General features: G+C 43.8%; 2 protein-coding genes across 2 annotated transcripts in view; both read right to left on the bottom strand.

Annotated features, from left to right (window-relative positions):
• LOC6588793 (trissin receptor) overlaps positions 1–26,401 on the bottom strand; it is a 68,427-nt gene that overhangs the window by 2,901 nt on the left and 39,125 nt on the right. Inside the window, exons 2-8 of the mRNA XM_026988399.1 lie at positions 11,906–12,554; positions 7,630–7,774; positions 4,521–4,680; positions 3,581–3,781; positions 2,915–3,301; positions 1,880–1,894; positions 1,515–1,774 (exon numbers count right to left, since the gene is read on the bottom strand). Of these exons, the coding sequence (XP_026844200.1) occupies positions 1,515–1,774; positions 1,880–1,894; positions 2,915–3,301; positions 3,581–3,781; positions 4,521–4,680; positions 7,630–7,774; positions 11,906–12,542 (1,805 nt within the window). The 5' untranslated portion in view covers positions 12,543–12,554. The remainder of the gene's footprint in view (positions 1–1,514; positions 1,775–1,879; positions 1,895–2,914; positions 3,302–3,580; positions 3,782–4,520; positions 4,681–7,629; positions 7,775–11,905; positions 12,555–26,401) is intronic.
• LOC6589287 lies at positions 21,161–21,828 on the bottom strand. The gene has a single exon (XM_002014238.2). It carries the CDS (start codon positions 21,826–21,828, stop codon positions 21,172–21,174), a length of 657 nt encoding a protein of 218 aa, XP_002014274.2. The 3' UTR covers positions 21,161–21,171.

The following is a 26,401-nucleotide window of genomic DNA, read 5'->3' as shown; positions in this document are numbered from 1 at the left end:
TTCCTCAAATACTTGGGACTTGATATGGGACTTGGACGTGGACGCTGTACGTGTGTGTAAACACGGCATTGTTGGTCCTAAAATGTTTACTTTTCGTGGAGAGGAGACCGCACTGCCACCTGCCAGGACAGCTGCCACGAGCTGTCCGAGAGAGGGCTGTTGAACCTTCTCATTCAACTGTCCGTTAACTGTCACATAATGGCCAAGTTAAGGCAAGCAAGCAATTCCCACTCAACCGGAACACAAAAGCAAGCAAACGGGAAAGCACAAAAATCACCAGAGAGTGAATCAGAATGAAGCAGAATGACCGATGCGATGCAATGCGATGCCACATTGAATTAAAAGAATTTTCGAAACCCCGTCAATTTTTTATGAAGCTATTTTTGTCCGAATCCGTATGAGAACGAGAATGGATAGGTGAATGGATGGATGGATGTGCTCCCACAATTGGACAATTTATTGGGAAAAATTCTTCATTTTGTCGGTTCTCTCTTTTATTGTAATTGTTGGTAATGGAATTTGTTGACATTTCGATTTTTCGATATGTGCGGGTAACGAAGAGCATAGTTAAGGAGAGTGCATGTCCAGATTAAAGGCGGATATTTTTAAGAATATTTAGAATGATTTATGATAGCTTCAGACGCTTTTCGGCCCAGTATTATCCGCTTAAATTTACATTATTAACTTTGCTAAAGGAGTAATTATCGCTCTCTCTTTCCCTTCCGCCCGAGCTCTACGTCCGTCAGCAAACAGCAAGAAAGTCCACCCAGATCGTTTTCATGCGCCGCCCACCCAAAAGCACACACAATCCTGGTGCTTAAATTGCCTCCATACGCCCCCGAGAAAGACGCCCACTCCTCAATACCCCAACGAAATTGGAGCCCTAAGCTAAAAGGAAGTTGGACTGGACGTCTGTCGAGGGTATCGTTTTATAAAAGGATGAGGAAGAGGGAGATAGAGCGGAAAAGCGGCAGAGGTCTTAAGTCTTTCGACTGGAACGGGATTTGTATAAATGAAAGTGTTGGGAAATCAATTTAGCCCACGGAAATTAGCAAATGCGTATAAAGCGGTCCCTCGCTCCATCGGAATCAATAGACGACTTAATTGTTTACCAGCCAATGGTCCGATCCCTTCCATGGGCTTATCTCTGCGCACATCCAGATGCTAATTTCACCCGTCTATCGACAGCCATATATTGTATCTGTACGTATGCAAATGCAAATAAAAACAAGAGCGAATTCCACAGTAGAAACTTCGCAAAGGGAATACCCTAGGTTGGTAATATTTGTGAGGTATCTATGGAGGTAAATAAAAGTTATGCAGTTGCATCTTCCTAATGAAGATTGCACATTTTGGAGGCATTGTGTTTTCTGCGTTGGCCTCACAATATAATATACCCGAGTAACTGAAGAATCACAGGGCATTTCAAATTGTTTACACTCAGTCAAGGTGGATTGATGATAGGGTGGGCGGATAGCGGTGAATGATAAATGGAAGGGGCAGACACTACTCACCAATACTGCCACATTTTGCGAGCATGATACGGCAGATTGCAGAGGGCAAATGTCAGCACGAATATTATCAGCATACGGACGACGCCACGGCGGGCGCGCAGGACGTTGCTCGAAGAGTGCGACATGTGTGTGGCGCCGGCCATGCCCATGCTACCGCCGCCGCCTCCATTGCCCTGGCGCTGGTGATGCGCATGTGGATGGTGATAGAAGCTCGTCTTGCGACAGGCGCTGACAATCGGGCGATCGGCCTCCAGGGATACCTGACAGAGGGAAGGAACAGATTGGAAAGGCCATTACGTTTCTGTGCAGCAGTTGGATAACCTATTGGTAGTAGACATTCGGTTGAGATTGAGCGGATTACCTACCTGGCAATTATCAAGCTAATTTGTGGTGGTGTTTTGTGTGTTGTGGTGGTTTTATTTGGTGGGTTAGTAGAGTGGGAGAAACCAAACGGTGTGGTGTTATTGATCAAACGAAACGCAGAGAGAGAAGAGTTAAAAATAAAGATAGTTAAAGATAGTTCAAGATAGCTCTGGATCAAGGCTGAGAAACGGGGATTAATAAACCATTTTTTCTTGGTGTATTTATTTACTGGGTGGTGTTTGCTTGAGTAATATTCCTACAATAATCTTTCGGTGAACCAATCTAAAAGTTCTCCTCCACCCCACCCCAAAATCTGTCAAACTATAAGCCAGATGGATTGCACTGTTCGCCAAGTTCGCCGAGTAATCATTTCTATATTTTATTGTGTGCTGCACTTGGCTGTTGAGGCAAGTAATTCAACCTGCAAGCGAGTGCCCATCTAAGCTCCTGTCAGGCACTCAATTGGAGCCGCGTCCGCGAGCAAGCAGCAGACTTGGACTTGGAGCAAATAAAGTATACGCCAGGTGTGCTTGCTCCGACCACCAATGATGGGAAAACATTTCTCGCTTTTCCCAACTTGTTTTCTTCTCTGGCCCACACAGTTTCCTGGCCTGGCTGCTGATTTATTTCTGCTTTTACCCACGGGACAACTGTCAAGCGAACTGCTGCATTAATGGACAGGCAATAGCCTTAATGGCCACTGACACCTGCTTCAACTTGCGCGAATGAAATCTTTGGTAAAAGTTTATACTATTGACATATCTGCACTCTACTCGTATATGTATTCGAATTTAAGAAGGCAACAGCTGAATTTAAAGCTGCTCTGACCATCTCAGCAAGCAATTAAGGGACAAAGCTCTCTCCTGTTTCCATTTTTGCATATTTACGAGCATATTAACACGGTTATAGTTTCACTTGGGACCCTGGCCATTTGCCCTTTCCATTTTTTGCATATTTTCCCCGACTTGTTTGACATTCTTTTTTCCATTTTTTCTTTTTCGATTTTTTTGCTCGCCTGCGATGGAAAAAAAACTCACCTGGCTCTCGGTGATGCTGACGCCGCGCTTCTCGTATTTACTGCTCTGTTTACGTGACAAGGACGCGGTGCTACTGCTGCCGGAAGCAAGTGACGCACCACCGCCGCCACTCATTCCCATTGCCAGGCCCACTCCCACACCGCCTCCTGTAGCCGGTCCCGATCCCGCCGCCGATGCTGCTGACACCGCTGATGGCAGCTGATGATGATGATGCGCGTGGATGTGGTGATGCTGATGATTATGATGGTGGTACATGCTATTGTGCATGCCCATGCTGTTGTCCTGCCCAGAAGGATGATGCTGCTGCTGCTGCTGCTGCTGAACCACATGCGGTGTCAGTCCTCGGGAGCTGCGCCACAGGGCGATGGCAATTTTGCTGTACAGCACCTGAGAGCACAGCATTATAGACGATTAAAGATTAGTAGGTACTCGAAAAATATATCTTTTACAATTGAAATGAATATGGCATATCACGCTCGAGAGTCGTGTAGATCGGGAGAGCGAGCGCGGCGCCCGCTCTCAGAGCGCTAACAGTGAGCTGTTACTTGCTGCAGCCGCAGGCTGTTAACAGTGAGCTGTTAACAGAAAGCGCTAACAGGCTGGACTGCTAACAGCGCTGTTGCCCTGCTGAGAGCTGCTCCAAAGTCCAAAGTCTATTCCACTCACCGTCATCACCAGCAGCGGCATGACATACAGCAGCACAAAGTTAATCATGTCCAGCAATTTGGAGTTGAACATCTCACGATCCAGCACACAGATCTCCTCCTCCTGGCCGTCCTGGGTGTGGACGTTCTTGATGGTCTTGCTGAAGACGAACTTGGGCGTTGAGTAGACGGCCGATGTGATCCAAACGGTGACAATGACCATCTACAAGAAATAGAACAGCCATTCTACATTGTTTGCTGATGAAACACGCAAGCAATTTGTTGAATTCCAAATGAACACACACAAAAATTTGCATGTAAATGGCTGGTCGCCTCCCATTTGGTTGTCTTCATGTCCGTTGTTGTTTAATTAGGGGCCATCACCATTAACAAAACGCATTTTTAGTTTGCCAAATTGTTTCATTTGCCTAACAATGTGTGGGAGCCCCTCCCAGAAGGTGTTTTTGTTGGGGTTCTGGGTGGGGTGGCTCTTGGTGTGTGTTCTGGGGCTTGGCGGTCGGGGGTCGGGAAAAACTTTTTGTCAGCCAGAAAGTTTTTGCCTCATGGCTTATTAAGCCTTTTGGGGCATAATTTTTGTTGGGGCTTGTTCCCTTTTTTTGGTGGGGTTCGCTTTAATAAGTTTCATTAGCTTGCAAATTGCGGTCAAAATGAGTTACCAAAGTTGTGGAAAAATGGTAGAAAATTTAGTGAACAGCGAGCAGAAGAAAAGTTTGAATAATGTCTGCAAATTAAATGGTACTGTGGGTGGCACAGAGTATCAATAGATCGAAAAAGTATGGATGCTTTTGGATTCAATAAAGAATCCATTGAGCATTGGTAGAGTGCCGCCCATTAAATGTTCATTGACGTGCCTCGAACTATCGTGCTAGCAATCGCTTACTTTGGCCATTCTATTGTTGTCTGGCCTCAAGATCGAACTGTTTCTAAATGAATGAACTCACCCTCAGACGTGCCGCAGTCAGGATCTGCTTGCAGGTTATGGGATGCACAATGGCGAAGTAGCGTTCCATACAGATGACGACCAGGATGAAAATCGATGCCGTGTAGCTGAGGGAGTGCACAAACTGGTACATGCGGCACAGGAACTCGCCAAAGACCCAGCTGGAAAGACAGAAAACCATACCATACCACCCGATGAATATTAGTAATTATTTATGGCCAGAAAGTAGCTCCTTTTAAAGGGACACTTGTGCGCCGGGGCCGTGACTTTAGGGCCCGGCGTCACATAACATTTTATGGAGACGCCCACGAAACTAATGCGACATTAAAGGTGTCGTTAGTATTTTATGTGGCGAAGAGCTTTTCTTTTTTTCTTTCCTTTTATTCTTTTTATACCCGTATTATTCTCCGGCCAAAATTACATTAAATGGGGATGGAAGGAGGGGTTGGATCATTGTATTTGGGGATTAGCACGTAATTCTATTTGTGGGCGGCTGGATTTCCAGGACGGTGAAAAGTGGGTTCTAATAAGGGGAAATTGTGATGCTTATGTGGTTTGATTGCGGCGCACTTTCGCTGTTCAAAATGATTGCCGTTGCCCTGTTGCCAGGTGAGCCAAGCGCCATTTGTCGCCTCATAATTTTGTGCTCTGAAAATATTGGCTGCCCGTTGCCTGGCAATAAAATGGCCACATGATGCCTTTCCACAGAAGTAGAGTAAAGTCCCTAATTGAAAATCACAAGAGGGTATCCTCTGCAGACTAGACAGTCTTTGTATTTACATAATTTCTGGAAATTCCACCCTAATCTGCTCCACTTTGCATATGATTTTTTATTTTGTTACTTGTTATTTGCGGTCGCCACGAACTTGTGCGCATAATTTTGATGAAATTATGCCAAACACATATTGGTCAGATCCACAATTTAGGCTTTTAATATGATAATTGTGTGGGACGGACTCGCGAGGTTCTCCGAATCACCAAAGGCTCTTAACGATGTCACACATCACAAAGCAAAAATTAAATTGAAAATATGCTAAACCAAATATCCCGAAAACTTATATACTCGTACATTCCGCTATATAGAAATCTAGATGGCAGCAATATGCATTTAATAAATAGTTTTATTGACCATTTTTATGAATGCAAATGTGCGCATTCAGAAACCACAAAAACGTATAATTTATTAATATATGGAATGGAATGGAATGGAATGCCGTGGATGCACTTGAAATAGAGGGTGTCGGAGTATCGGAGTATAACCAAATGGAACACATCTGGTTTGAGAGCACATCTGGTTTCCCTTTCCTTCCGATTCTCAATGGAAGTTTGATTCTCTAGCACACCCTATATACGAGTATGTATATTTTTTAATTTAAATGCCAAATAAATTTCGCACTAAATATATGACTATATTGCTCCCCACGAGATTATTTCCAGATAATGTATATTTTATACGCCAAACAGCAATTAAAGGCCAGCGAACATTTCCACAAATTTCCACTCGAACTGCAATGCAAATGAGAAATGTGTTCAGAGTAGTTGTTACTTGGCATCACTTTTTCGGCTTGACTTGCAGTTTGTGTGTTTCGGCTCTGATTCGATTTGTTTGCCTGCAGCCAAGGCAGGCGACCGTGAAATGTACGAGTATATTCAACCGAAAAGAAACTAGAACCAAACGAATGAAAACGAGCATGAGAGCAGGGAAATAAAGTCTATTTTTACAAGAGAAAGTAGCAGAATATATGGTACACTGAGCGAAAAATGGCATAGCAAAAATAACCACACCCATATTTCAATTAAATATTCCGTTTTTAAATGCAAAAATAGTGATATTAAATTGAATACACTTTAATTTAAATATAAATTCTTTACAAAGATTTTTTAATAAGGCCTATATTTAATAAAAATATAAATCCATATTGAAAACCTTAAAGTAAACATAATGTATTCAATTTGTAGGAAATTTATGTAATTTAATATGAAAATATTTAATTAAAATATGAAATATATTACAAGCAAATATTTGTATATTACTTTCAAAATGCAAGTGAAAACATTTTAATGTTATCTAATGAAAATATTCAAATTTCCGGCTTTTTTCTCTGGGTGTGTGGCATATCATATTTCGTAGAGGGAGAAGAAAATACTTTCATTTACATATGCTAATGTGTTGATTGCCCAATTGCTTGGATTGATTTTCGTAAACAGCACAATTTTAGTTAAATGTCAGGTCTAGGTCAAGAATTATCTTACCGTAAAAGCTTCCGCTAACCAAGCGTTAAAAATCAATTCAAAGTCAGGAAAAATAGTAATATTCAGCTACAAAGCAACTAGAAATCTAAATAAATGTCACTGTTTTCGCCCGAAAGATTCACTCTTTAGTTCGTCATGAGGATCTTGATTGTTCTACTCCTAGTTGGTGAGTTTTAGAGGAACGATTGAGAAGATATATAGATGGATAAAGGGATATATACTACTAGAAGATGCTAGGAGCGACTCTACGAACGTGTTTTATTAAGAGAAAGAAATTTGATAAAAATCTGATGATCTGATCTTTAGAGCGGGCACGTTTAATGGATATCTCCTGATCGAGCCACTGATGACTGAGATTATGATGATATTCTTTTGTATAGTACGTTACATTCGCGCACTTTGTTTGTGCACGTTGCTGCCACACGTTGCTGCCACACGTTGCCGAATGTGAAAGCAGGAAAAGCAATGCAAATAATCATGACACGTAACGAAAGTGTCGCCTGGCTTTGTTGTGTTGCACATTTGTTTCTGCTTGTGTGTGGAGCGGTTTGGTGTGGTGGCTGTTAAAATGTTTCACAGTTGAGAGTTGCAAGTTGTGTGTCGCATACTCTCAGGCGCCTCGCCACAATACCCTGACAGCTACGTGAGACAGCGACAACCACTGAATAATGAATTGCAGGATGAACCTACGACCTGAATGGAGAAACTACAGAATACCCTCACAGAACAGGAGAGAGTGCACCAAGAAATTATAATGTTAGTAAAGAGTTAGAAGATCCAAAAGGGGTAGAACTTTCCTTGCAGAAAATAGGGGGGACACTGTGAAAATGATATATGTTTGTGTGTACGTCACTCACCTCTCAATGAGATAGATGGATAGGTTCTGCATCACGCAGAACAGGCCCACACAGAAGTCTGCGAATGCGAGATTGGCCAAAAAGAAGTTGGTAATGGAGCGCAGACGTCGCGACAGGGTGACCACCAAAATGACCAGTAGATTGCCTAGAAATATATACAAAAATAACGATTACAAATAGAACGAATACAAGTTGACAGTTGCTGGAGGAAATGACAGCAAAAAGAAAAAAAAAAACATTGAAAAAAAGAAATTGGAATTTCATTTTTATTCTTTAACCTGGCGCCCGCTTGTCAGCGGCACAACTGGCCGACTGGGAGATATTAAAAATGTTAACAAAAATATTTGTTGCCAGTGACATGCCCGCTGGCAGCCGAACGGCGACATGGGTCCTTGGTCCTTGGGTCTGGGTCTGGCCTAAACTTTTGCTCAACTGCCGCACGCTGCACTGGGAGCAATAACTTTTTGCACTCAGTGTGTGCTCAGTGCGCTTTGCATGACACCCACACCCCCATCCACACCCACACCCAAGCCCCTCCAGTCTGTGACAATTTGCTGTATTCCCCTGTCGTTGGCGTTGGGCTCGGGTTTGGGTTTGGGTTTGGGTTTAATGTAGCGTTGAAAGTTTATTTTAATTAGGGTTTCTCTACATGGACATGGGCATCTGTTGGAATTCGTTTCAGCTTTGGTCATAATTAAATAAGGACTGTGTTGTCTGGACTGTGGATGTATGTGAGAAGCTGTTTTGACAAGTTTGAATAATTGAGGGAAGCTTTGGACAAGTTTTTGCTTTGGGGAGATCTTGTGTGAGGGCTTTTCTAAAGCTAATAAGCTATGAAATTAGCAACTTTTCCTCATATAATGTATAAAGCAAGAATAATATCAATGTTAAATAGTTTCCCTGTCAATCTACGAATGGCATTTCCGAAAATTAGTTGCAATTTCCAAGGAATTCAAGCACTTACCCGAGGTGCAACAAACCTCAATCGCCTTGAGCTGGAAAACCGCAGACCAAACGGCAATCAAGCCCAAAATATATAATGCACAGACATATGGCCAAGAATTGCGGCCTGCATGGGGCATAAATGGTGAACCACCGCAGCGGTTCAAAGGAGCACTTTAAAGCTCAACTCCTGTCTCCGGATTGGCCGCTTGCTCGATTTGTGACTACATAATATGCATAAATAAAGTGCATTTTCTGCCTCACCGATTCTCGGTTGTAAATCTCATTATGCATGCAAGAAGCACAGCCAAAAAATTGGCATGCAAAATAAATTATTTCGGATGCACACACACACAACACACACACACAGATACAGCATCCTGAAACCACAGAACGAACTCCATATGCTGTTTGTTGACTTTGCGGGCAGAAAATTGCATTCCATATTTCGGATCGGCTACAAACTAAATCTAACAAAGTACAGAAATCCACAAAAGCCAGCGAATTTAAAGATACTTTATATTTTAGATAATTTTAGCCCTATTTTTATCCTTTGAAACTCATGGAAATTGCGGTTTTCATGAGCAAGTAGTAAAATCAGTAATCCAACTAATTGCCTACTGATTTTCGAGCTCTAAGCATAGTCATACATTAGCGATTTGGGTACTTTTCCACACAGATCTTAAGCTCTATCAACACATTGGAAATTAAAGGTAAGATGCCCAAGAAATTCTTCTGACATTTTCAAGATTCCAAAGCCTGAGAGCTCCATAAAGCAGGTGGTGCCAGGTGGGTCTTAAAAGTCCTAAAATGTAATGGATTTTCAAAGTATTTTCTAGATTTGAGGAAGATCTATTAACAGCCTCTAATGTGGATGGATGTGCCTTCATCTTCAAGCTAAAGAGAGACAATATTCAATAATTGCATTTAAGTTTATTGTTTCCCAAAAACTTTTGAGTGATTAAGCTCTAAGGAATAACGATTTTCAATTTTTCAATTTTATTTATAGCCCTGCCAAGAAAATGAAAACTCAATCCACACGTTCCATTTTTGGACCAAATATCGTATTGTAGTTGGAAATTTTCAAACAATTGGCCAGCGGAAGCATTTTATTCTGGGGAGCAGCCTCACATGACAAACAAATGTCGAGGGAAACTTTTTTAATTACTCTCGATAGGCGGAGAGTGGCGGCGCACTGGCGGGTAAAATAACGAACCCCGAAACACAACCCCAGCGATATGTGCCAAAAAATACCGAAAACGTGCAACACTTCAAGGCGGGCCATGAAATACGATATCAAGGAGCGAGAGGGGACATTGCAGCGGAATGGAAGGACAGGGAGACGGAAGCTGTGCCTGAGGCTGGGGCTGGGGCTGGGGTCCTGCTTGTGTTACATACGATACAATATGCTGGACAAAAGTTTCCCCTTCTCTTTTGTGTGTACACAATTTCGTTGGTGTTATTAAATTTGTCCCAATTGAAGGATGCAGCGGCTGGGAGGTCCGTGCTCATCTGCAACTTTGTGCTCAAAGCCCAAATAGTTGTTAAAATAATAAATATTTCTTGGTGATCTCCGACAATTGTTTTCCTGGCGTTTCTGTTGTACTTCTGACTTTTGACAATTTATTCGAGCTTTTCAGCTAAACGCTGGACCGTAAAATTAAGCGTAAAATTCAGGGTTTAGTGATGAATGTCCGCAGGGTTAGCCCTAAATGAGGCCCAGGGGAACAGCAATTAATGGAGGAACAACCCCCCACACACGCACGCAGCAAAAAGGGCAATAAAGTGTCTTGTCACAGGAGCAGCAGCAGCAAACCAACAATTTCGGAGATTATACTATTCCGACATTACGGCTACAAGATACCCTAACCCCGTTAATGGGGAGCTGTCTAGAAGGCACTTAAAATTTCAAGAAAATAAAGGTTATTACTTCATTCAGGAGGTAATTTTTGATGGGATTCTGGTCTGAAATGTTCCCGAGTTGCATATACCCTCTTACTGTACGATTACGGGGTAAATCAACAAACAGCAAACAGGAACTTAGAACGTGACTGCAGCATGCAAATTTTATGGCTGAGTGTTGTAAATGTCCCGGCCCTGGCCCTGCCCCTCTCTATGCCCCACTCCATGCCGGGGCTGCAAATAAGTTGCTTACATTCTGCAATTGTCTCTGCAATCCTCTCCCTCGGCCACGCCCATCATGTCTGTGTCTAATGGGCGACCATTTGTCGCCATTTGGTGAGCCGAATACACATGTTCCTCAGTCATTCAGTGGGTCTGGTCTGTCTGGCTGTGCGGTTAATAAAGCCTACAAAAACTGTTCCCCCGGACTCGGTTGCAGCGATTCCGTCGAATTGATTCCAACAGTCGAGCGATGTGACATTAAGGGCCATTCGATATTTATGATTTTGCAATTAAGCATCGCAAAAACACATAACTAATTCATTAAAGAGTGCCATCAATTAAATGCTTGTCAGTATTCCAGCGTTCCGATGCGGCCCACGCGCCATATGCGGCGTATGCGCAATGTGGAAAATGGTCAAGGTCAATGGAACATTAATTTCGGATGACACAAGCCCCACAAAAATCTCAAACAGACCACAGACAAATGTTGTTTACATTTGTATTCGCAATGTAAGCGTGAATTGTTTATGATAACACCTGGTGATTCATTTATTCAGCTTACTCGCTGGCGTTTTATTTGCCATTTCTTTAACTTTCACAACGTGTCAGAAGATGAGATTCGACAAAAAAATACCCTTAAATATTGTCTGTTCTGTGATAAAGTCATCATTGGGTCACCAAAAAACCACCGACATAAAACCCCAAACGCAAAGTGAAAGTCCAGCCACAAAAGGCGGCCAAAAAACATGTGCAAAAAAAGACACAAACACAATATAAACCAACCAAACACTGGGCATTGAGTAATTGGCGAGTCAGCAGTAAATTCACTGCGGCCGTGATATATACAACGGGTCTCAATGGACATTAGCACGCAACCGGAACGGGGGCCCGGGATGCTGCCGCTGCCTGTGGGACGCCACCAAACGGCTTGTGGCAGGCACTTTGCCTCTACTTCAATTCATGTTTTGTCCTCGTGTTCCTTGGGCCACTACACAGCCCGAACAGCAGGACATAGCCAATGAATGAATATTAAAGGTCACCAAGAGATTTGCGAAACAAATAAAGTGGGGAGTCTATGGACATGCGGAATGACTTGTACTCGTACTCGAGAGAGTAACAAATAGCTGCCTGGTCAACGATTATAAGTCTTGTTTATACACGTACTTCCCATTCCGTATCTTAAGTTCTAGATCTATAATTTCGTACTCACCAAAAAAGCAGCAGCAAAAGACAATGGTGTAGAGGGTGATGAATATGATGCGCACATCGGTGCGATCGAAGATATATTCACTGGCGTTTGCGGCATCCTCCTCATCCTCGATTACATCGATGGCGGCACCACCGCCGCCCAGGACTGGCACCAGAGCCGTTGTTGTGTCGTAATCGGTGCTATTGCCATTGCCATGGCCATTGAATGACAGGCCTGAACCCATCGTAGAGTCATTTGCAGACGACGATGCCAGGGTGGCCATCGCCTGCCAGAGCAGGAGCAGCAGCATCACCACTAGCCACGGAAATGAGCTGGACAGGGGATTGCTGGTCAGCCGGAGCTTGTTGTGTCGCTGTGGTGGGGGTTCCTCCAGTCCCTCCAGTCCCTCCAGTTCCGGGCTCTGTCGAGCGGAAATGCTATAACTCGTTGAGCTCTTGCTCTTGCTTCTGCTTCTGGTCCTCTTTTGATTATGCTCCTCTCCATTCGTGTCGGCATTATTATCGTTGTTCTCATCGTAAGCTGCTGATATGTTTGTGCTGCCACTTTGTCGTCGCTGTTTATGTTGCTCCTCCGCCTGCTGGGCCCCAGCCTGCAGCAACACTGTGTGCACTCGGCCACCACCCAAGCCTCCGCTCATTATGGGATGCAGCTGCAAGGATAAAGAACAAGTCCATTGTCAGTTTAGTGGATGTCGGTGGAACGGCAGCGGATGATTGGCTCTAATCAGTTTCTGAGCAAACAAATTAATTCAGCTTCGAGTACTCTTTAAAATTCAAACCATCCAGAGATTTAGGCCGTGAATAGGGTTTAGAATGTGGGTGTCTTACATATATATGGAGTGGGGAAAATCTATTGTTATGTTGTTTTTGGCAACGATACTTTACAACTTTTCTCGAAAATAGTTAATATTCATATTTTAATGGCTGTTTAAGTTTGAGTTCTACTAATTACGGGATTCACATCGTTTGGAGTGCCGTGAACCTTTGACCCATAGGTAACAAGTGACAGCTTCACTTCATTAACTGCAAAGTCACGTCTCTTATGTCTCACATCACGCACCACGCCCACCCACACTGGAGGAGCAATTAAACATGGCCGGGCAGGCCAACTGATGTACCGCGACTGTACCACTGTTCCTCTCTCTCTCTCCCTCTTACTGTCTGGGACAGTTTGTGTCTGTGTCCGTCGGGGAGTAGACTTTTTAATTAAGCTTTAATAATGAGCATAATTAAAACATTTGTCGGCGGACACACGCACGCATCGCGTCTAAAAAGGAAATTATGATTTGCCATTTGCCACGCGCCACGCGCCACACTCTGGACCCACCCACTGGGCTCTTCTCGTCTCGTTTCTCTGGTTATTTTTTGGTTTGCTTTTGGTACATACTCGTATTTGTCATATGCACTACTCCGCTTTGTTGCTAATTACGCAAGTGCAGTCGCAGGACCTCTCGCGTCCTGCCGCGCCACTCTTCAAATTGCCGCTTTGATTATTGCTCGCTCTCGCCTGTGAGTTGTGAGTGTGTTTGGTACGTGCTCTAATTAATAAACACACACTACACAAAACGACTATCAAGTAATTAGCAGTGCTCTTTTGAATCGTCATGTCTCCCATATTAAAAACATTCTGTTTGCACATAAATAAAACACATACGAGTGTTGCCAGTGGATGGCAAATATTATTCATGGCAAATGGCAGATGGAAGATGGCAGGGGAAGCACCAGCACACCCGCCAACAATCCACATGGAAATGCGACAAACTGTCGGATAGATAAGGCGAATTGGTGCTGACAGTTTTACAAGCTATTTGCTCATAGCTAACATTCGAGTGTCCCTGAAAAGATCAGGTTTCCAGACAATATACATGCAAGGGATTGGGCAAAGAAATAAAACTATTTATGTGTAATATTTGGAGCAATAATTATCTTATTATTATCAATATCTGTGAACAAATAAACGATTCTATGGAATGGGAACACAAGCTCTCTATCCTCACAGCAATGGTAGTCCCAACCACTCTATCAACAGAGTCCAGACACAGTAATAACCAATAAGGAAGACCCCTCCTACCACAGCAATCTAATGAAACCCCATAAACGCCAGTCAAAGTTCACTCAATGAGCCATTAAGGGCCCGCAATCAGAGCGAAACAAACACCGAAAGCCGAAACAAAGAGGATCTGAACGAACCCTCCAGAGCACAAAGGACGAGGCGGCACAGGCAAAGGCAAAGTCACAGCCACAGCTACAGGCAGAGGCAGGCCGTTGCAAAAGTTACCGGCATGTGGGTCAAACTGCAGGAACAGTAATTAAAGGGTGTACTTAATTGCCTGAAATTATAATTGATGAGCACCACCCACTAACAGCAGAAGGACTCATCTCTGACCACGCCGCGCGCCTACGAATTGGCTGCGAAGCATTGCAATTGAGGGGAAATTTCGGAGAAGAACTTAAGGGCTTGAAAGTTGGTCAAAGGCAAAGGCAAAGGCAAAGGCAAAAGGCATCAAAGTTTAGAGAGATACATTTCCCTCATTGAAATCTTGTACTTTAAGGCCCTTAGCAGTTCAAAGTGCTTGGCTGGCTCCTGGCCCATGCTAATCGCATAGCTTCCGACAACATCACATTTTGAACAGTATCTGAACAGCGCCATCTAATAAGCATTTCGGTGTCGAGTGTCAGCAGTTCGGTTCGTCAATGTTTGCCGGGACTCGGATAGCTGCCGTCCAATACAACGACAACAAACTGTCAGGCAATGTCACATGCAGAGGCACAAGGACAACAAGCCTGTCCTATTTGTCCGGATCTGGCTGGGAGTGTTGTTGTGTGCTCGCACTAGCAGACCCAGACCCAGCCCCAGATGATTGCAGACTCTGGCACCAGGATTAGTTTGCCCTTAACACGCATCTAGAAGTACACCTTGCGAGATGGGGATAATAAATGCCCTTCACAATGTACATACTTCATAGCAGATTTAAATTTCACTTCGAGAAGCTGAAAGCTGAGCGTCTGGGATAATTCGCAGTCGCTTTACCAAACTGCTACAAATTTCCATGGGTGCGAAATCGAAATCGTTGTTTTCTGGTTCTTATAGGTTGCCCGAATAAGGCAAGGTATTTAAGTTTGAATACAATATGATATTACTGGGTCAAGGAAATAAGCAATATACTAGTTCCATGCATGGTTATGACTTCCCGGTAGACTGTAGAAATGTTGTATCTATTACTTGGATCAACGAATTATAATGCACTGAACATTCTGGACTGAATAATCTGCATGTTTAGGAAGTACAATCGGCGTAGTTGAACGTATTTCTAGGATATGTAATACCTGGAATACCAATCGCGTTGATTCGATAACACGTTATCAGCCTGATATAATACAAGATAATCCATTGTTCCGTAACAATATTCCCCCCCAGGCCAAAATATTTATTGGTAGGGCAGATTTTGTGGCTCGATGCCTCGTTCCTCGGTGGACGTTTCTTTGACTCGGACATGGGCCCGTAGAGCAGGGCGCTGAAGTATTACGGCTAGAATTATGCAGTCGCTGATGCTCCACACGGAAGACCTCGTTCATGCAGAGTCGACCGATATACCTCTTGGGGCAGTATAAATTCTTGGTATAATTCTATAAACCTTTCTTATTTGTTTTTCTATATTATTGTTTTATTGTTTATTTTCAAACGGGTTTACCGCACTATACAATGGCCCTCTGTTAAAGAAGTTTAGGTGTCGTAAGCTAAGGGTTAATCGACAGTGGCATGCCACGGTTTCCAACACTTTTTGATGGTATTTTGTTGCTGCATCCAAAAATGTGAAATGACATCCAAATGTAATGAAACACTTTCTCCCGTCATTCAAAAGCGAACATCTCATCCCCAACAGTCAGTCACACATCCACTTTCCGATTGCCATGGCCATGGGGAAAATCATTTTTACACTCGAGTACTCGTAGTCGATTTTGTACCGCGAGTTGGCGTTCAATCATGCCAATTCCAAACATGGGTTCCTTTAGCTAGGACCCAATGCAAATGCTGTCTGTCCGTATGTCAATTTGTTCGTTAATTGCGATGCACAAAATGCACATTTTTCCATTTCCATTTATGGAAGGACGCAAGTACCTATGTATATGCTCGGTGCACATTCAATGAAAAGTATTCTGTGAAAGGGTATTCTTGGTTTAACGTAAAAAAAATAATAGCTTTCAGCAATTTTCATCATTATTTTGGTGGTGGCATTTTTTGCAGTGCGGCCCATTTTCAAGTACCATTTTTTGTTGTTCAGTCTTTCATATATTTTTTTATATTGTGTTTCTTCCGTCTGTTTGCTTTTTTAACATTTACATGATGTCCCACGCTCGGGCACTCCTCACCTGAGTTTGCACTGCAATTAGTTTGAATGGCAATTGGCATATTTGTTTAATGGCTTACTTAACCCAACCAGAAAAGCGGTTTTTGCTCATTCCTGTAAATGTTAATTGTTATTTTTATGATTATTATTTTAGGTACTCGTATTCTGGGTGTGTTTATGCTGATGGGAACGCCAGTGACCCATGGATATAGGGGTATTGTTTAGTTTACCCCTTGGTTCGGAGATCCTACAGCAGCTAATATGGAATACCCTCAACCGATACTCTATCGCGATAGCCTTCAACCGGCTGTTATCGATTTTGAAGTCCGATAACCGCGAAGTCTCTATAATTAGCTATCGATTAGCGAATAAAGAATCGATGCCACAAAATGAATATCTCCCTGTTATATACAAATGTTTTTGGCCGAAGCGAGTGAGCCAGGGGTTACCCTTTAGTTACTGGTTAACTTTTGGTTAGTTCAGTGTCTCAAAGTGTCTTGTTTAGTTAGAGTTTAATCAGAATTTCCTAGAGTGCTCATTTAACTAAATTCCAGCAGAAGTTCCCATTGCAGTTGTACCCCTCGAGACCTCCTTCGAGTGCACTTCAAGCACCTGATGGGGCCTGGATGGCTATAAGTGCTACAGGGCCGAGTGCAGCAGAGTGGAGTGGAGTAGATTGTCGCGCTGGCGACGACTTCCGGAACGGAAATGGTTTGGCGCTTTAATGAGCCAAGTGGCGCACAGATTGACGTTCCGTTCTGCTTGAGATGCCGCTAAGCAGCCGGGCTCTCTCTCTCTCTCTCTGCGCGCTTCCGACAAATGAAAACTAACACTTTAGCGGGTGAGTGCGGGGGGGTTCGCGGTTCTAAATTGATTTGGCAGATACTGATTTAATTAAAACCCACCGGCAAGTGCAATGAAAGCTTCCTTCGACAGCAGTCCTGATTACAGTACCCAAGGGTATCTGTCTCCTGTATAAGCCAGAAGACAATGGCCTGAACGCCTACGATTCGTTTGGTGGAAAATTTAAAGCCTGTTAACATTTAATGTAACACATTGAAGGCACTTTCTCCCACACTGAAACGAGCAGTGATTAAGAACCACAAAAATAGTCTTCGCTTCACTGTGTTCGGCATTTTCGAACTTAATTTAATGTACAAAAATCACGCAAGACGTCAGACTGCGATGGTAAAGCAAAAAGAAAAACAACGACTGAAACCGAACTGCTAAAAAACTTGTGCAATTTTCTTGTGCAGCCTTTCACCAGCAAAACAGGAGAGAGGAAAGACAAAAAAAAAAATGAGGAAAAACTAGGGGGATGGGGGGTAAATGAAAGAAAAGTCATTACAACTTGCACACACAGCGAACAAATTGCAGAGAAATAATATTTTCCGGTTTTTGTGTTGCGGGGCTGCATGCGGCATGAGGCATGCGGCGGCATGTTGCATCGCTGTGGCAATTGGAATTTTGGGCTCCATTTTCCTATCTTTCAGAGAGCCATCCACATCTTCTCTCCTTTGGCCATAGGACCGGGCCCAATGTTTGGTAAATTGTGCTGAAGTAAGGACATTAAGTGGTAATTGAGTATGCCAGGGAGAGCCAAGTGAAATATGCTTTCCCATGGCCTCCCACCCCTCCTCCGGCCATCACCCACTGGTCCGACATCTGAGCGAACAAATGGGGAAAAATGGAAAGGGTACCAGAGCAGCATTGGCGAAAATGAGTGCGAGAGCCCTCATGATAACCATGATTTATGATCTGTGGAATTTTTCAATTTTTTGGCAAACCAAACAAACGAAAATTGAATGAAACTTTTGGCACACAAAGCTGCTTTGCCTGTAATTGGCCCTGGACCAAGGCCCAAGCCAAAGGCTTCTCTTCGGATTATTATCCCAACATTACCTACCATTATTAGATGTGTCTCGATGGGCAGTGATTTATCGTATCCCAACTGGCATTCGTTTGTCTTCAGTAAAGATACATTATATTAAAATAGAACGTATATTTTTTCAACATTTTTTTAAAATCTTAAATTTTTAGCAGCACCAACAAAATGTTTCATATATTCTGTCCTTAAAGCTCAAAGCCGACGGACGGGCAGGCCCAGTGTTTGGTAGGAAAAATGCGTTCATACAAATTTTGGATGACACTTGGACGGGGGTCGGCCTGCACAGGTGCACGAGGAATCCGAGGATGTGTGCAACCCGACCTTGGAAGCCCTGCGGCATTTTGGCCTCGCCGCTCCATTGTTGGCCAAAAACTTTTGTTTGTCTACCAAGCGTAACAGAGATATGTATTTTAGGAGAGCAGAGGGTGGGCCCAGACACGACCCGACACCACCCGAACCCGACCCCCGACCCCCACACGTGGGTCGTGGGGCCATGTTATTGGAAGCCAATTTAGCAGACAACATCGCCGGCTCGATTGGCACCCTCCGTGCGCCCTCCGTTGTGCCGCCAATTTGTGCAATAAAAGTGCTGCAACAAATGCCGTCGGCGCCGACGGCGTGCCTCGCGTTGCATATTTATGGGCATCACGGCAATTTATATGGCTCGAATGGCTCGAATGGCCAGACTGGAGGGATGGCTGCGAGTGGGCTTAAACGGCAATTGGCAAACGTCTTTTGCCCGCGACAATTTTCATTAAATTTGCATTCAACCGGCTCCTTAGCCCCCATTGCATTATTTATGGGCCACCACTCCGTCCCTAGGGAGAGGTGAGGGGTGGATGGGTGGATGGGGTGTCGGATTGGTCGAAGATTATGCAAAGTCTTTTCGGCGCCTGCTCGCGGCATGGACAGCCCTCAACTTTTTGGAGAATTTCGCGCCTGACTTGAGCAACTTTTGGCAATTGGGGATTTTCCACCCACCCAACCGCCGCTCTCTGTGCATGACAGGCGTGAGAAAATTGGAAAGCCCAAAGGCGGAAATGAAAGAGATATGCGGCAAGGACTAAGCCTGGATGCGGCTGTCTGCTGAAGCGCAAAGTATGGAAGGACAATTTAAGAGTCGATAAAAATACGACTACGTACGCAACCTGGAAACCCCTTCCATCGCATTTACTTGCAAATTGAATGCATTTTCGATCAACCAATTTCCGTTTCAATGCTGAGACCGAAAACCATTTTAATTCCTCAAGAAAGGGCCAGTGGTTTCGATACCATTGGCAGACCGCAACAATTAAATTGAATGCAAATGCAAATGGGAATTTCCAAAGCCGCAAAACAGTAGGACCGGGCGCTACCAGGCTGCAGGTTAAGGGTCAGGGTGGGGCCTGTTGAGTGCCAGGAGGCGGCACACACCTTCCACTAGGCTCGTCGGATAGTTCAAGGGTTCGGGGCAAACATCGTAAATCTTTTGCTGCTTTTGCTGCGGAGAACGCTTCCTTTTGGTTTATCAAATGAAAACCCAAAAACCCAAAAAGAAATAAATTACAAAATCATTTGGAAATGCATTTTCCCTGCACATGCGTTACCCCCCACACCCGCACCAACACAGCCAAAGCAGAAAGGAAACGGAAACTGGCACTACGCCTTAAAGTAGGCAATAAATTTGTATTTGAAAGGGCTGCCGCCCCAACATTTGTGGCAAGCCCAAGGCTGCTTCAACAATTTGGTGGAAAACCCAGGAAAAGCCTGCCTTAATAGGATTGAGGAATTTCCAAAAGAACATCCTTTTCAAGCAGAGGTGATGTTAATCCTCCGTATCGTAGATCGGGAGCTTGTGTGAATAAAGTTGGGCCACTTCTTTTGGCTTCTCTTCGGCCTCGGGATGCTTCTCCTCAGCTGCAGCAGTCTTTTCCGCTGTCTCTGCAGCTGTCTCGTGGCTCTCAGCGGCCACCGCCTCTGCCTTGACGCGAGCATCACTACCGCCACCATTCTTTTGCCAATCCTTGAGTAATTTTTGGAAATCATTCAGACGTTGCTTCTTGTCCTTTTCCGTTTCTGGTTCCTGGCCAATGCCCCCTTCATCTATCTCATCTTCGTACCCTGCCGGAGGTAGAGCGTTCTGTTGGCTGTTATGAAAAAGGGTTCGATTGCCGTCCTTGAAGTAATACGTCTTCGTTCGCTTGTACATGAAAGGAAAGTACACGAACTCTGGATGTTCGTGCTCCTTATGGGTGCTGAACACAAGGACCGTCAGTATGACCACCAGTGGCAGGACTGCGAAGAGGGATATGTTTCGCCAACGCTTCATGCCTCCACCGTGGGCTGGTTCTTTTTCTTTCGGCGGATTGCATGGATCACTTGTACTACCGCCTCCTTGGATTGTCGCTAGATTTTTTTTGTCGATCGTGACGCGTTTACACGTTCGTTTCAGCAGCAGTTCCTCGCAGTTGGCCTGCGCTGCCCCTGCCCCTGCTCCTGCTCCCATTTTACCGAGTGGCGAACAAGGAGATTTCTTCCTGGGCTTGCAGATGCTCCCGCCGGAAATGATTGTCTCGTCCTTAGAAATGCAATCTTTATTCTCGGTGCCATTGAGTTTAGGCTTAGATGTTTCCGAAGAAATATTTTTGCTAGTTTTTGCATGCCTGGACATTTGCAAAAGGTTTATGAGTCGAAATTTGTGAAGCATAATTTATAAATCGAAAACCCAAAATTTTATTGTGACTGAATTCCGAAAAGTTAATTTTGAAATAATCTCTCTAGAGTATGAAACCAGCTTTGATGGATTTTACAAAGGAACGATAGAAATCCTGTGTAAATTCTGAATTAAAGAACCTCCTTTGATGGTTTTGTTTCTTCAAGAATCCAGCCAAGAATGCCATCGCCCTCATTGTAGATGAAGCCATTTCTGTAGTCCACTCTTATGATCTTCGCTCCTTTTTGGCTTTCGATGGTGATCATTATTCGCTTCTCTGTTGCCCTAATTGCCGATTTTCCATCTCTTCTTTTTTGGCTCAGATATTTCTTCTTTTGCTACTCAGCAGCTGCTGACTCCGCGCCCGCATGCTTTTTCCAATCCTTGAGCAATTTTTGGAAATCACTTAGACGTTGCTTCTTGTCCTTTTCCGTCTCTGGTTCCTGGCCAATTCCCCCTTCATCTATCTCATCTTCGTAGCCAGCCGGTGGCAGAGCATTCTGTTTGCTGTTATGGAAAAGGGTTCGATTGCCGTCCTTGAAATAGTACGTCTTCGTTCGTTTGTACATGAAAGGATAGTAGACGAACTCTGGATGTTCGTGCTCCTTATGGGTGCTGAACACAAGAAGCGTCAGTATGGCCACCATTGGCAGGACTGCGAAGAGGGATATGCTTCGCCAGAGCTTCATGCCTCCTCCACTGTGGGCAGATTCCTTTCGTTTCTGGCCGCATTGACCGCCGCCTTGAATTGCCGTTAGTTTTTGCTTCTTCTTCTTGCCGCTCTTCTTGTTGAGCAAATCATCGCAGCTTTTCTTCACGGCTCCAGGTGCAGGAGCACCCGCGGATTTGTTCTTGGGGCTGCACTTACTGCCCCCTCGAATTGCCGTTTCGTCTTGCTTCTTTTTTTCGGGATTCTTGGGTGGGTCTTTCGGGGCAGCGCCTTTCGGGGGAGGGCCTTTCTCGGGAGGTTTGGTTCCCTTCGACATCTGGCGCATTGCGAACATGGCATTTCTGATATGCCCTGTTATTTGCATACCCGTTGCAAATCGAGACAGTTTCAGCATAATTTATGCCAAAAGTATATATTTTGGGGAGTGTTTCCGAATTCCGAATTTTAAATACTACTAAACGAAAAGGGCAGCTAGATTAACTGTAGTTTCGAAGCTACTTTGACGGATTTAATAAATGTAAATTCTCTTCGGTGGAAATATATTCGCCGTTCGCCATTCGCCGTACAGAATAGCCCGGGATCAATCCAATGATTTAAAAAACAGCAAGGGCCCACAATAGACACTTAACTTTTATGGTAGAGCATTCGGGAGCCTGAATGTTTCTCAAATTAGCTCTAATGTGACAGAAGAAACATTCTAGAGGAAGTCCTCGGGCCAGCCTCCCAGAGGTGATTTAACTTGTACGAGTACGAGCACATTCCACACATTTCCACAAAGGAACAGAGGCACACTGGCATAGAGACAAGCTAAAGTGCCTTGTAATTTCCCCAGGACAGATGCGAGGGAGGATTGGGATTGGGAGGAGGGAGGCCCCTCCTAGAGAGGCTCATTAATTAGGCAGATAGGCCACAACTAAAGATAGAAATTGAAACAATGGCCGAGACGGGGCCGGACCTTGAAAATATGTTGAGGCCATCATCCATCATGCTCAAGTGTCGGCTTGTCGGGCAGCCGCCGCATAAATATTACATTATAATTATGATGGCCAGACGGCGGGCACTGCGGATGGGGGCAAAACTTTTAGCTGGAAAATTAATCAAACACTTCACGAGGAAGAAAACAAAGAGCAATACCGAAACTGCTCTCGGCCATTCATTATTTTCGAATGCCTTCTGTCTGGAGCTGCACAGCAAAAACTTTCCCCAGCAACTAATCGAAGACATACAAACCGTAAAATAAAATGCAAGGAAATTTAATATTCGGGAAACCAATGTTGGTATGCCCTTCCAGAGGCCATAGAAAGTGTATTTACATATGTAATGATAAATCTGTTCTGTAGTTCTTGCTGAGGATTGTGAGGAACAAATTTTAAATTATTGAAATTTAAATACAATTTTGATAGAGCATCCAAAAAAGACTGGTATACCCTTTCAGAGGTCATATAAAGTGTATAAAATTAATGATATTTAGCCCTTTTTTATAGCTGATTCGTGATAAACTGTATTAGTAGTTGGTAGAGCATCCAACAAAGGCCAACACTCTGTCGCTACGAAAAGCCATAAGGCCAAAGTCGAGTGCCAAAAGTCGCTCGGCATAAGACAGGAATAAAGTCTCTCTTCAGCTTATCGTGCCCTTTGCACTAATCAAATTGCAAATGCCGCACACACATTAGGGTCCTGAGGAAAACAATCACATCACGTATACGCCGTGAAGGCCCTGGCAGTGCCTTGGATAATTTCACACAGAAATACATACGAATACAAATACGTATATTTATGGTTGGGCCAAAGCTGCTGTGATTGACATTGTCAAAACAGGATGACACCTGCACTGGCATTAAGTCAACCTTGTGACATTTGCTCTCCTCCCGAAAACTTTCGTTAAACCTTGCTCATGCCACTCACAACTTTAGGGAACCCTTGCCTGGGAGTCAATCTCCATGCTCATAAGAGTACTATAGCCTGCTCCTGCGCTGATATATCACATCACGTCTGGGACGTTTTGACAAGTTTTTCACACGCCATTTGTGTGCGCCATTAGCCTGGTTAGAGGATAAGCCAAGTTTCGGCATTTGATTCAATTAATTGGGGATTACTTTTACACCGACAAAAAACTTTGCTTTGCCGCAAAATTGCACAACTTGTGGCTTGGCTTATTTGAAATTCAAGAGCGTTATTACACGCGATACCCTGCCAGAGGGATACAAAAGGGACCACAGGGTAGATGCGGCTGGAAGTTTAACAGAAAAAGTGGAAGGATCTTCCGTAAATGAAGCAGACGTTTTATGGAGTATTTAGAAAGTATTTACATAAAATTAAAGATAATTTTACTGAGTAATACTCTAAATCTGCTGAGTAGCAATCAGTCGTTCAGTATACTCTTATGCTCTGCCTCTCCTGCTGCCTTTCAAGCTTATTTCAGACCCAAAATGTTTCCTCCGCCCGCCTCCTGGGTCCTTCCAGCACTTGTCGAGTTGTCAGATGGCCCCCCAAGGCATAGCCGCCATTTTCTGTGTGTGTGTGTGTTCGTGTCTCTTGCTATCTAGCGTTCGTAATCATTTGTCCTTGTGGCAAAGATCCCTTAGCCATCACCTTTAACCAGACCGCACCGCCCCGCAACCCAAGCCAAGCGGCAAACACACAAAATAATATCCATGGCTGAAGGGCAGAAGGGGGCGAGGCAAGGCTCATAAGTTTATCAGTTTAGCGCCATTTCCAATGGAATTTCCGTGAAAGTTCAGGTGGCACCCCTGAGTACGGGGGCGACACAAAATTGATTTTCTCCGTGGCTCCGTGGCTACGTGGCTGCTGCTCTTTAGCGCTAAATTTAATTTATGCTCTCGGAATGCAAAAGCACACAAACGAAAAGTGTGATTTACTCCATGAGTTTTATGATGGCCACTTTGTTGTACGACTACGCTAAGTACTTGTACTCGTTCGCGTTGTTTGTTTTTTCCCAACGTCAGAGCCAAGAATTTATGGGCCTGCATAACGGCATCTCAAAATTGATAGCAAAGCATTAGAGCCATTTAGAGAGCGAGAGGCTATGACTGTCTATATGTGATGGATGGGATGATTGAAGGGCAAGGGCAGCCACCAACGGAGTTTACAGCCTCTACAGATTCGCAACTTAACGTTCAGGTTATCACAAAAGTTCCATAGATGATTTTTAATTAAATTTGTCATTAAAAGTGCGGGGGCTGGCACAGGACTGAACAAAACGAAAAACGGAAGAAAATAAAATACGAGATCCATTTTGAATATTAAGACTACGGAATACCCACTATTTTGGTATATCCTTTTGTGTGGCTAATTGAAGGCCACAACGACAAGGATTTTTTGGAACCTTTGTTTATTTTTTGTCACTAAAATATAGCCTAAAATATAGATATAGACATGCATCTACCCATATACCACACAGAATATACCCTTATTTTTGCGACGACCCTGTACTGAGAGCCAAGTGACAACCTCATTGTGTCCGGTGCGGCGCCTGAGAGAGCTGAGAGCCCAAAAGTAATCTCCTTTCGGTCTGGCTCTCCCTCCTGCTCTTTTGATTGGGGGGGCTGGCCACGAGAGCAATCGGCCGGGGAATTGTGCGGTCCAACGCCTCTGTTTATACGGTTGGGTATATATATACTCCTTTATATATTGCGATATTTTGTATTTTCTGGCGTGAAATATTTCTGGTAAATCGAATTAAATTGAAGGTGCGTAAAGCAAGTGGCAAAAGCTGAAGGCATAAGCGAAAGTATCCTTGCTCAAGTGCTCGAGTGAAGCTTTTGGCCTTCATTCATTATTGATGGGGCTATATCCGTTTAACTGGCAATTACCTTTGAATGGTGGCTTTCATAAACTTAACAATCAACTAGAAGACCATCACATGGCAGGATTTCTGGCAGTTTCAATAAGCGGAGTTGCCTTAATTAGCTGCTGTTTTTATTGTCACGGGAAATCTTTTTTTTTTGGCTTAAACCCAAACTGTTGTTAGGTTAAGGAATAGAAAATCCATGGGAGTTGCTGGCTCGTAATTATTGCCTCATTACTCTGTTTTCCACTTGGGTTTTCGCCCCAACATAAGCCTTAAGGCTTTCATTTCCCACCTGCTCACATCGCTCTTCCCACGCTCGAGAATTTACTTTCTCCCTCTGCCTTTTCCTCGGATTTTCCCTGGCATTAAGTTCAGCTCAGACACACACGTATGTTTCGGTACTTTTTGGCACTTACTGCCTGTTTTTCTTGGGCTGTTATTTAATTTTTATTTATCTTCCCAGACGTTGGCGGTTGGTTGGTTGTTCCAGCAGGAGGACTTTCCCTGCCTCATTTGAAATTAATTTTCATGGCACTTTTACCGTTGGCTTCTTCCATGCCCCTCCCCTTGCTTCCGATTGAATGAATGAATTTTAATTTTGTAAATGAAGCATTTTATATAAAATTGATTCCCATGTGGGTGCGTGAGAGTTTTTCCAACTTATTTGCGTGTGTGTGTGTGGGTGTGTGCTTATGAGACCGACAACAACAAAGTTTTCTGATTTTCCCTGATGTGATTTTCCAGGATATTTTTATTGGCTTTTTATGGTAGAAGTGAACATGGAAGTCGGTTTTCTTCCGGGACAGCCTTTTGCTTAGCTTAAAGCACATTTTGTCCTTCGGTTAAACGCCTTCAATAATACATACAACAAAATGGGGACCCTTTTTCAGGCTCTATCCTTTTGAAAAAACAAATCCTGGCATTGTAAAATATTCAATTATACCGCCCTAGACCCAGGTTTGGATGATCCGCCCATTTACATACAAAATGCGATGGCTGGAACGTGCCCCGGCCACGCCCCGGTAATCGGAACAATTGCACTTTGACAGAAAATGCAAAAACATTTTAAGCTCTCGTTTCTCATTTA

This window comes from Drosophila persimilis, unplaced genomic scaffold, assembly GCF_003286085.1.
Source record: "Drosophila persimilis strain 14011-0111.01,24,50 unplaced genomic scaffold, DperRS2 tig00000191-arrow-pilon, whole genome shotgun sequence".
Taxonomy (NCBI): Eukaryota; Metazoa; Arthropoda; class Insecta; order Diptera; family Drosophilidae; genus Drosophila; species Drosophila persimilis.
Note: the sequence above shows the minus strand (reverse complement) of the source record. Positions and strands in the feature narration are given on the sequence as shown.

What these genes read in the sequence shown, in the direction of transcription:
- LOC6589287 (XM_002014238.2), bottom strand. Translation starts at nt 21,828, where the DNA reads ATGCGCCAGATGTCGAAGGGAACCAAACCTCCCGAGAAAGGCCCTCCC.